The sequence below is a fragment of the Hyposmocoma kahamanoa genome, unplaced genomic scaffold (genome assembly GCF_003589595.1).
Source record: "Hyposmocoma kahamanoa isolate Upper Pololo Valley unplaced genomic scaffold, ASM358959v1 227, whole genome shotgun sequence".
Lineage (NCBI taxonomy): Eukaryota > Metazoa > Arthropoda > Insecta > Lepidoptera > Cosmopterigidae > Hyposmocoma > Hyposmocoma kahamanoa.
In genome coordinates this window covers 674,370-687,031 of record NW_020653746.1, presented here as the reverse complement: position 1 = coordinate 687,031, position 12,662 = coordinate 674,370, and the positions used below count along the sequence as shown (strand labels likewise).

The window sequence follows — 12,662 nt, the reverse complement described above, 5'->3', positions numbered from 1 at the left end:
TGTATTTTTGCGTAAAATCAGAGTTCGAGATCACTCTCTGTGCGAGTGCGGCCTAGAAGACGGTACCTTGGAACACATTTTTTTCAATTGTCCTAATATTGCTGTTCCACTTTATAGCTTACTTTCTCCAAAATTCCCCCGCCCCGTTAACATAAACAACCTCTTAACTTTAGTGTTCTCCCCCCATATTGTTACTCTATGTAAATTTATCCACTTAAATAACATATATTTATAAATATTGTTTTGCTGTTTTGTTTTACATTCTCAACTGAGTACTCCCGTAGTCCAACTTACCAACACCGGTTAATGTCCTATTAGAGCTTAGCGAAAATTTTTTTTTTTGTTTCGTTTTTTTTTCTTTCAACTGTGACATTGGCAAAATCATCAGTTCTCATATTGATGGAGCCATAAAAATAAAAAGTGAAGTGAAGTGATAATGTATATGAATTCTAATGAAATAGTAGAGCAAAGTCCTTTCCCGTTTAATTATTTCTGTTAAATCGTCTTTAAACATAAAAGTTACAAAAACAAGTGCAAGATTGTGCGTTAGTGTCAACATGGCGACAGCAAATGAAGTCCGCAGCCTATTCGAAGCCAGGCTAAAGGAAGGTATTCCAAATCCTCCGGGGTCATTCCACCCTCTAGACCTCGAAAAGGTCAAAGACGAAAAGTATATCAACAGAATTATTGCACATTGCGAAAATGACGCTCAACAATCGGCTGATATGCTGTGGGATATTCTAACTTGGCGCAAAAACGTAGGCGCAAATGACATAAACGAGAATACAATCCGTCTAGATTATGTTAAGGACGGTATCTTTTTTCCTAGAGGTAGAGATGTCGATGGGTCCTTGTTGCTAATTCTAAAATCAAAAAACCATGTCAAAGGCCAAAAGGACATGGACGAGATAAAGAAAATTATAATTTACTGGTTTGATAGAATAGAAAGAGAAGAAAACGGAAGGAAAATTAGTCTTTTCTTCGACATGGATGGATGTGGTTTGAGCAATATGGATATGGAGCTGATTAAATACTTAATAACATTATTAAAATGTTATTATCCATACTTTTTAAATTACATTATCATATATCAAATGCCGTGGGTTTTGACTGCTGCTTTCAAAGTTGTAAAGACCTTACTACCTGCAAAAGCTGTGGAGAAGATGAGAAATGTAACTAAAGACACATTGAAGGAAGTAGTCGCTCCGGAACAGGCGTTGACCTGTTGGGGAGGGAAAGATGACTATACATTTCAGTTCGTACCAGAGAATAGAAGCCTAGAATTAACTCCTCCTAAAAAAGTAACGTTTGCCGAACAAGGAGACAATGCACATTCCCCTGGAGAAATGTTACGTCTCAACCCAAATGATATAATTGTATTTAAGACAGACAACGATGAAGTATCTGGTCAATTTACTATTACTAACATGGATGAAAGTGCTGTGTCATTCAAGATCCGCACAACTTCTCCAGAGAAGTTCCGAGTCAGACCCAGTTCTGGGACTTTAGCCCCAGGGGCGTCTCAAACAGTTCTGATTGTTGTGCAATCTGGGTTCCAGATGAGAACGGTGAGTAAAGATAGGTTTCTGGTTATGTCTGTGCAGATTCCAAAAACAGATCTCTCGCAGAAGGAGTTGAGTGAGGTCTGGCAGAATTCTTGCGGAAGCAAAGTTGATGAATACCGTCTAAAATGCCAATTCCCAGAGAAAGAGTCACGTAACGGTAACTTGTTGGAAAGTAAACCGGAAAAATCAGAAATTAATAATGCTTTATCAAGTTTGCAATTAAATTATGAGATTTTAAACAAGCAAATTCAGAAATTGAAGGTGTTTCAATTCTTAACGATGCTGATGACTATCATTGCTGTCGTTTTAGGATTTCTGATTTACAAAAACGCAAACGAGAGTGGTAATTATTGCGAGCGAATATAGCCTTTAAAGTTTGTGGTCTTAGACACCACAATTGATGTTTTTTATGCATTTTATGTAATACTGTCGTTTATATTCATGGTAAATATGATTTTGTATATAAAATATAGTCAATTGTTGAAATTGGTTAGCAGAATTAAGACAAAAATGTTACAGAAGCTTGAGTTATTCCTTTAGTTACTAGTGCATGGAGTTATTATTTAATCTAGTGGCAAATTAGCTACAGTAGGAGTTGAGATTAAATTATTGTCCACTCGCTTACAACGTGAACATGATCTAAATCATAGTTTCCCAAAGTGGTCCCTACCACCTAAAGTAACTCCACATTCTTATAATTATTAGTACAAAAGATCGAACACAGAAAAATTCGCATTGTCTTCAGCATACCAGGCCTATCATCTCCCGACTACGCTATGGAACAAACTAGCAGACCCAACGAGTTTTTCTACGTGTTTGTTGCAAATCTTTGTTATATGATTATTAGTTTTCATTTTCTTAATTTTGAATTCAATTTAAATCAGCTCAATACTTTCGCATTAAAACGCAAAATCGACAAGGTTCGAGTTAGCGATTGCTGGTGTCTATATTATTTTTATCACTTTCATGTGATAAAAGCACTTCTAACATATGATCACATGTGACTTTATTATACTAAGGCTACAATATATGGGTGAAAATCTTTATTCTTCGAACTAGACGAAACCGCCACCTGTTAGTCCAATTTTTTGTTTTTTTTTTATGATGAGTTTTTGATTATTTTTAGAAAACAGTAAAAATAAACAAAAATATTCAAAGCTGTTTAATTTTTGTATATACACAATACATGGTCATATTTTATACTAAAAAAGTAGTTAAAAAACCAGATACAAAGATCCGACAAACGAGCACATAGAAAAGTTCGTGAGATCGGCTGGTTCGTGCCCTGGCTTAGTTGGCTGAGCGTCTGGCACGGTTTGCTGGAAGACATCGGTAGTGTTCGATCTTTATATTAATAATTACAGAAACAGAGCTTTCAAATATTAAATAGATACTTTTTATAAAATAATAGCATCTAGTCACTGGCTTTTTTTTACGTTTTTTCTAAATTATAGACCAATAAAAAAAGGTTTAATTGTGATAACATTCACATGAATAATTTTCCACTATACCAGAGCATTTAACCAAGATCAAAAGATGAAGGACTTCCATAGTCCTTGTTAAAATAATCATGTCACAATATTAGGCCCGTATGTGGTGCCAAGGCTTTGCGGGCCAGGGAAGCCTCAGTTTTTTATTTAGTAACCATGCAAAAAATGCAAAAACTTAATTCAATGTTTACTCAATTTGTTATTGCTATAATTAACTCTCTGTTGATAAATTAATCTGGATAACTAATTAGTCAGCTAACAGGTACTGCTGTCTTTTTTTTTAATGTTTATTTACACAAGCACACAATAATTTTTTAACTCATTATCATCAATCAATCCAGCTCGAAGGACCATATCGTCGCCTTACTTTCCCAAACTCATATTTTTTACAAAGTTACTGATATATAAAAAATGGATTGTATATACAACTGTTGCAGACTGATTTGATATCACATTTCCGTCATATTCGCACACTAACTTTTACCTATTCTTACATGTATTCAAATTAACATCCTTGATAAGGATAACACCGAATAATCACTCTTTATGGGATACGAGTTTTCTCATACTTTCTCAAGTATGGCATCGATTTGTAACCACCAGACCCAAGTAGAAGATGTAGAGGATCTCGATGAGCTCATAAAATTAAAAACTATTTAAGGTGACGAATATGTTGGCAATAGGTTACTATATTAACTGTTAAACAATGGTGGTTTCTTATGGAAGTACAATTCAAAACTGAACGTCTTTTTGATCTTTTTTAGTTCGTACAAAAAGATTGTGGTAAGGGTGAAATAACATGTATGTGGTGTTAGTTGATTCATTCAAAGCCTACAGAATGTGCCCTTGTCGAGCGTTTTGTTACGTTCGCAACAGTTACATAGAATGTAAACTTATATGTAATTGATATATTGGGTTACTTTATACATTAAGATCATTTTCACGTTGAGTGTGACACAAGGACACTTGTAACTGCTTGATTTGGGACGGAACATTCAAATTTTGTCTTTGATTATTGTTGCATGAAATAGGTGTAACAATTGACTCGAGACGTTACAGTGTGGCTCCGAGTGGGTGAGTTGCTTAAATTTGAGATTCTGTCAGAGCAATGACAAGCTGCACTGCAGTATCAATTTACAGCATCATACTCAACTGTCGCATTGATGCTATAGCCGTGTGTGATGCTTTGTGAATGTGAGTCGCTCAAAGCATCCTTTTTTTAAAATTATCATTGATAATTATCATGATAATTACCACTGAGAAAATGCTATCGCATACAACATCTCGTGCCATGTGTTTATAATAATAATAATATATCTTTTTTGTATCCGAGACGTATTCAAGCGTGTCAAATATAAATCTAATTTCTAACGAGTTTTTCTTCGTCTTTATTTAGTTTTCTCAGTTTGTCATATTCAATCAAAAATTAAAGACAACTATGAACCAGCGTGGACATTCACTATCGGATTTATATATATCGGATAATAATCATGAAATTATCAAAGAAAATAAGTAACTTGGTAATTTTGAACTCTCGAGTAACGCGTTAAAGCGATAGCCGTGTTTGATGCATGGAGCTCATAGTTGTGCGTCAATGAGACAGCCGTGTACTCTGAGCGTCTCCATTCAAAACAAAGTGTCACGCGTCGGTGCGACAGTTAAATATACTTTGAAATATTATATCGGTACATTTAATGTTATTTATATAAAAGAATTTATAACTATTCCAAATGCATTTTTTATGAGATGAAAATCATGTAGAAATAAGATACTATGCTATAGATTTTAATAATAGATGTATGCAAAAACACCATTATATCTATTTTTAATATTTTTTAAACGTTAGGGGGTTTGTTATTTATTAGTGGTGTTCAGGGGTTGTTAAATTAGTTTGGCATGGGTCAAATGTTAACCAAAGTACACTTGAAAACTTAATTTAATGTAAGACAGATTTCGCACCCCTCATGGAAGAATTACATATGTGAAGTTACGTCAAAAATGTTTATTGCTCCATTAGTAATTAATAAATTTTTCAAATTTCTGTTGCGTGATTCGGCTCTTTTTCTTCACAAATTTCGGAGCAATCGCGTAATGTACACACACAAAAAATTATCGAATTGAAAACCTTCTCTTTTTTTAAAGTCGGTTGAAAATCAATAATGCATTAAAATAGTTAACCTAAGCCAAACTAATAGCAATAATATATATAGTAATTTGGTTTGTATCATAGTCTAAACAACTGTTACTAATCACTATACATGGCCTTGTAAGATTTCTAAATAAAACCATTATTAATCTAATATTTGTATTGTGATAATTGAAGTTTATCTGTAAAACTCATTATCTATATCCGTATATCAGAAGCAAAGGGACCTAACTCGTATCTACTGCTGGCCTAAGAAATATGTTCTCGATTTCAGTAGTAGTTGTGGAAAAAATTCCATATTGAAAAATTTTTCAGTGAAAAAACTAAAGTATTTATGGAAAAATACACACACCGTCAAATTTAGCAGAGCACTAGTCAAATTCGCAAAATAATGTAGTTTTTTTTTTTCGAAAATCTGATCGATGGTTTTCGCGATTGTTACACATAGATTGTTACCAGCTACGTCTAATACAACCACCCAATTTTTTCACTATAGTTACAAAAGTTATTAATTAAATACCTTTTACTAGGAAACATTCAAATTTACGCTACAATGAATTTTTATTAAGTTAAATTTATTATTAATTAATAGTAGAAATTAGAATATATTAAAAACTTTTAATTAGTACTGCAGTCTTATGTCTGTTTGGTATTTTTCATCAGAGGAAATACTGGTTCTTAAACTGATCCGATCCGAAACGTTGGTTTGTTCGAAAAACAAATATACGCGACTTAAATCTGGTTTCATTAATTTTATTTATTTATAATCTGGTTACAAAAACCCATAAATACACACCTTGTATAACAAAAATACTAATTATTTACATGTATTGTCGGCGGCCTCGGAAACGTGGTAGATATAGTTAATAATTAATAATATAAATAGTTTATTATCTAGTTAATTTGAGATTTAAAAAAATTGACTGTCATTTTTTATGAATTTCTTAGAATTTTGGTTTTTTTATAACATATGCAACAGTTTTCTACTAAATACCTGTTTGTAGAGAGGTTCAAGATTCATTTTGCGTTCTTGTGAGTTTCGTAAAGTTTAAATCTTTGTTAAACTGTTACAATTTTTTCTTACTTCACTGAAAATAATTGCATATATAGTGCTTGTTTTTCGGCGATTGTTACACATAGGAAATTAATGAACTAAATCACGTGTATTTGTTTTTTCAAACAAACTTACGTTACAGCCCCTTCAGGTCTCGTGGTTACAGCTAACTGGAAAAACTACCGGACTAGAATAAATATAAATTTAGTTAAATAGGCAATTTTTATTATTTTTTTAATTACCACTGTCTCTCAATAAAACTTCAGCAACTTCAACATCGACCTAGTACAGACTAGGTCGATGTTGATTTATTTTGTACTTTATATATGTTATTTACGTCCCACTGTTGGGCACGGATCTTCTCTCAGGCAAGGGTTCTCGAGGGCGAAGTCTAATTCGCATTTATATATAAAAATTACTATTTTACATTCTCACTTTTTTGTTCCGCTAAAAGTATCGGTGTGTGTATTTTAAAAATATAATTATCCCGAAATTCACATCGGCTTTTCTTCTTTAAATGTCTACGTTTGTTTACAAATATTTGTCACATAAGAGATTATTTTTTATTGGAATTATTGGATTCTGCGTAAAGCAAGTTTGCCATGTAGCATATTTGTTATTTTCTTGTTGTTTTTTTTTTGGTACTTCCCTTGGTTAATTTCTATTTGTGTGGTTTTGATTGCCAAATATAATAAATACACAAATGTAAATAGTCATCCGAAGTGTCGCCAGTAGAGCAAGCATTGACACCAAAGTACATTTGGCTGACATAATGTGTGATAAAACTATCCCTGAGGTTCTGCCATAATTGGACAAAGTTTTTTATATTGTATCGTTACGGAAAATATCACAAATAGTATTAGACATGTAAAGTAGATTAAGTTTGTTTTAGTCATTTTAATAAAACTTGTTGATGGCATGGCAATTGGCATGATTTTTATTCTTTGTCCTGACACTATATCCTATTTCATACATATAATACATCACAGAGCAATAAATGCAGTAGAAATGCTTAGTGGACGTGGCATGTGTGCCAACAGTACGCGCAGTTTCGCATACTTGAGCTCCGCCATTTTCGCTTTGTACATTATAGTCGTGTCATTATCTCACGCAAAACCTTCAAATACCATGTATTTAAAAGTAAATAAATGCAAAATTTCTACACGCGCTCCGAGACTAACCTAACCTTGAAATAGTAAATCGATTGTATCTTCTAAACAAAGGAGCGACTAATTCTAAAATTTCGCGACTAGAACCGACTAATTCTCGACTTTATCTGGGTGCAATCTGATCTATGCTAGGCGTTGTGGTTCTCGAGTTTCAGAAATAGTGTCGCCGTAATAAGCTTATTCTTAGAGTGGACAGTAAAACACCTTATTAATTTAAAAACGAATCTAGTTTATTTACGACTTCTTGAGATGCCATCTCTAACCGGAGTTCGGCGATCATTAGGGCTGTCTGTATTTTCGACACAACTGCACGGAACAAGGCACTTGTGCTCGGGTTGAACCAAGTCCGGAGATTCTTAAGCCACGAAGTACGCCTTCTTCCAGGTGGTCGCTTTCCCTGCATCTACACTTGCATAATTACTCGGAGTAGGTCGTATTTACCATTACGCATTATATGACCAAAGTAAGTTTGCGTTATTTGGTAGTACTCAAGACCTCTAATTTCTTATTCACCATCTGCAATACTCTTTCATCGGACACTATCCGTCCACGATATTTTAAAAAATCTTCTTTCGTATACCTATGAAGGTCCAAGACTACACCATACAGAAGAACCGAAAACACGTAGTAACGTGCCAAACGCACCCTGGTAGAAATCTTGAAGGTTCGATTGCAGAGTAGATGACTCAACTTTAGAAATGCGTTACGTGCTTGCTCTATTCGACATTTGCATTTCTCCACGCTATGATCACATTTATTATTACGTTATTTACGACTACGGTTACCTATCAGTAGTCTGAAATGACATTTTCCAGAAATAACGTTTGGTCGAAATTTCATAACCTCGAAAGTAATTTTGAGAGGAAAATGTTTTTTCTTTTTAATCTAACTTAAACTAACCTAATCGTGTCTTTGCGATAAACATGCAACATATCCTGAAAGATAAACTGTTTCGTTATAATTCGGTGTAATGAAATAAAATAAAATTTTCGACTTTGCGATTTACCCGAGAAACGACTAAATCGCGGAGCGCGGAGCTGCGTTTTTTAACGTTGTACTCAAGTAGGTACCTCAGTTTGTATGGAAAACGCGCCATCCAACACACTGACAACGCTTCTCGTATGGTATGGATTCTTAAGCTTAAGGACATGTTCAGTTTTCTACAATGGATCTCGTCGCGGGTGCAGTGTGATAATCGCCTAAGCTAGGTGTTGTGGTTCTCGAGATTGAGAAATGTTCCGCTGGAATAAACTTATTTTAGCGTGGCCAGTAAAACTCCTTTATAACTTTTTAACAGCGGACCGACTAAATCTAGTCCTTATGCGACTAGAACCGACTAAATGGCGACTTTTTACTGGCTAGTCAAATTTCAAAAACTCGTCTCCGCTCGAATGAGACACGCAAATCAAAATATTACTTCTATGTACCTACCTATTGAACTTTTAACGTAATGCCACCTGGGTTAAGTTTAAATTACATTTACAGTCCAGAATTTGTTACGTCTATTTAAATTAGAAAATACGATCATAATCATTAAAAAGATTTCATAATTTTGACATAATATGATTGTATGAGTGTTGTTGACAACGGTTCTGACAGCATTCGAGGCTTCAGGCGGTTTCAATGGTCTGCGATCTGCCTGGTCGTTAGCGGTTTCAGTTTCCTGGAACAAGATTTTCTTGGCGTTACTTATGGTTTGCGACGGGTGTACTACATGAGTGCGAATGCCGATTACGCGAAAGCTTAAACGCGCGATAGTTCATTTGCGCGAATGGTCAGTTGCGCGAAAGCTTGAATGCGCGATAGTTCATTTGCGCGAAAGAGATAGCACGAAGGAAGGCAAGTTAACCCTAATAAACTTTTACAAAAATAAACGTATAGTTTGTTATGAAAGCTTTGCATTGCAAGAAAGTGCATTAACCTGCAGCCATTAGAGTCAAAGCTGTCGCTGCTTTTCAAAAATAATGGCCCAATCCATAATTGTTTGTTTTTTTTTGTTTATGCAGAATATGCTAACTTTTGTCTGTGATTGAGAATCCAAACTTTTCATTGGTTAAAATAATCACACGAATTCGTCAACTTTGGGCGGCAGATGCTTCTCAGCCTTTTTAAGCTATCCTCCTGATTAATTAGATGCTTTTGAGATAGGCCATTATTTTAGAAAGCCACCCATATGTTTACCCCGCATGAGTTGCATTGCCATTGAAAGGCCTTAACCCGAGACCCCTACCCAGCAGTAGGATCTGATATTTGAGAAACTTTTGCAAACAACCAATCGAAATTAATTAAAAAGTTTTGTCATAATCGAATGAATAATAATGGAACGCATACCGGACAAACATTTTTTCCTTTCCATTTATCTATTAATCTCTAGTTTTAATGATAAATAACAATAATAAATCCTCTAAGAATAACAGTCAGCCTGTGTAGACCACTACCATAGATGTAGGAAACCATTACTGGGTATTGGACTCCTTTCACAGTAAAAATTCATAGAACATTTCAAATGACATTTATAATTAATTTGAAGTTATAACGCAAACCGCCAGGCTTAGAGAATGGAAAGAAAAAATAAAAGAAAGGAGCTGCCCTAACTACGGAATGAACGTGCACACCTAAACAAATGGCGGATTTCTTTAGTGTCGTACTAAAATCTATCGATAAGTCGTTATCGACATTCAAACATTTAATTAAAGTAGATCAATATTCCATTTGGAAATGTCACATGAAATTTTGAATTTATTGTTTTGCGTTTACAAATACTCAAATATTACGAAAAGTGAATTTGCACAGAAAAAATGTAATTTGGGAGTATATAACAAAGAGAAAACTTTGAAATATAAATCTGGAGATCTCCTGTACATTTCCAACCTCAAGATTCATATTTTCATATAGTAATTTTTAAACAGATTTCAAATAGTGTAGGCTTCTTTGTATTTATGCATTGGTATATAACATGTTTATGTTTTCGTCGAAGTGCATCATATACATGTAACGTCTGATTTATTTATGTCAACATAACATGTCCTTTAGTTTCCATAGTCTAAGGGTCGTATTCCAGAACTCTACTCAATGCTCAAGTCAGGATTTGAGTATAATTTAAAGCACTAGAAATCATACTCAAGTCCTGACTTGAGCATTCAGTGGAGTTCAGGAATACGATCCTGAGAGTCTAAGCCACCAGGTAACAAATTGTTTTGACTTTGATTTAATTTCCGGTTCAAGATTGTTATTTTACTCTCCCCCCGTCTCTAGTACACGCTATGGTCGACAGCGATAGGTTGTGAGAAACGGTCATAGGGTCGTATTCCAGAACTCTACTCAATGCTCAAGTCAGGATTAGAACAGACTTGAGTATGACTTCAAGCACTGGAAATACGACCCTAATGGCAAGGACTTGAGTATGATTTCTAGTGCTTTGAATCATACTCAAGTCCTGACTTGAGCATTGAGTAGAGTTCTACAATACGACCCCTAAGGTCGTATTCTAGAACCGCCTGCAGCGATTCCTACTTCTTTCTTCGTTTTTTCTCCATTATATACATAAAATAAAAATAATCTTTGTAAAAGCTGTACTTGTAACTTCAAAAACCCGCCATTTTCGTGGTGTATAGCAAAAACGGCTGTTTGTTAATAGTTAATTATACTGTTATGCTATTTTTCGAATACTGTTATGGTAAATTGTTGTCAGAAAACCTGTTATTATGCTGATTTTTTTTTAATTCATTAATTTCAATACGCCTTTCAAGTGAATCAATTCAATAGAAAGGCTAAACGAATCGTCTACGTCAGAAATCAATTAACACTTTGTAATAATATAATTTTTTTAAAGAACCTCGATTTACGACATATTTTTGTTGTAAATAGTTTTTGCCTACGATTTTGGGCGTTAATGGGATTTAACCCGATTTAATTTTGATAAAATAAATGTGAAAATAGCTACAACTTTTAAAAAAGTTTATGCAAGCATATTTGTTTGCCCAGTTATTAGAAAGTTCAGAAATGTTTAAGAATAACTTAGAATTATTGTTTGTATATTTTACTACATTTGGTTTATTTCTACTGATACAAGTGCCATTCGAGATTTTTTTATATACATTTAAAGTAGGTTTCTTAATATTGGGTTAGAGGTAATGATTAAAAATTACTACAATTCTTTCTTATGATTAATTACAGCTTTTACAAGAACGGATTAATAATTTACATTTTAACTATTTCTGCCGATAAAAAACCTTAAAACTTAAAAAAAAAAGTTTTAATCGGTGTAATTCATTACAAAAAATTAAGAAAATTAAAATCGTTATATATTATAACGTAACGTTATATGTTGTTAGTGGTTCTTTATAATATTCGTTTTTATGTTTTCTTAAAATTTTTTGAACTTTCTAATTTCTGTTTCCATGGCTACGTTAATTAGAACTAATTACCGTTTCCATAAAATATTTGTGTCTTAATAGCGCCAAAACTACTTTGTCTATTCTAATGCCATTTAGATATGTTGTTAATTAAGCTTAAGGTTGTTCATATTTCAATGTTATTGGGTTTAAAACGAGAAAAAACAATTGCTACGGTAATTAGGCTGGGGTGCAGTTGATAATATATAACAACAAATGACGTATTTTTAATCAATATAACGCTCAACAGATATAATTAATTTATGTTATACAGTCATTTGACATATTCTTGCATGATATAAAGATCACGTAGTATAATAGACGATTGATATAACAACTTTCAATCTAATATACCGATGGCATAATGTTCATTTTATATAAACACTTCAGATATAACATTCATTGAGTATAAAGTATTATAAATATAGTTCAAGTGGTGTTTAGGTACAATAGTGGATGAATGGAATTTGTTTGCATTTCCTAGTTGATTCGACCTCCTCATGTGGGTTTAGGTTAGGTTAGGTTAGTATATGACAAAGCTGCACGAGCCGAGTGAACATAGCGAGGGTGTCGCGACAGCAGCCAGCGAGTGCCAGAACCGAATTTGATTGCATTGGCTACTTGGTTCGACCTTCTCCTGTGGGTAAAGGTGAGGTTAGTATAAGTATTCAAGTATTCTGCTTAAAGTTTAAATAAATATATTTTTTTTAACACAAAAAGCACTTAAAGCTATACAAAACAATTATATTTTGCGATTGTACAATTAATTAAATAAAAAATTTCTTATCAACATGATATAGGGTGCTTCAACTGTTCGTAAAGCGAAATATTGTGTTACATTATT

General features: G+C 33.6%; 1 protein-coding gene across 1 annotated transcript; it reads left to right on the top strand.

The window, feature by feature from the left end:
- The first annotated feature begins 438 nt into the window (after positions 1–438).
- On the top strand, positions 439–2,642 carry LOC113228336 (motile sperm domain-containing protein 2-like). The gene has a single exon (XM_026461602.1). The coding sequence runs from the start codon at positions 558–560 to the stop codon at positions 1,929–1,931; it is 1,374 nt and encodes a 457-aa protein (XP_026317387.1). The 5' UTR covers positions 439–557; the 3' UTR covers positions 1,932–2,642.
- Positions 2,643–12,662: the final 10,020 nt, after the last annotated feature.

Coding starts and splice junctions, on each gene's coding strand:
- LOC113228336 (XM_026461602.1), top strand. CDS start 558: ATGGCGACAGCAAATGAAGTCCGCAGCCTATTCGAAGCCAGGCTAAAG.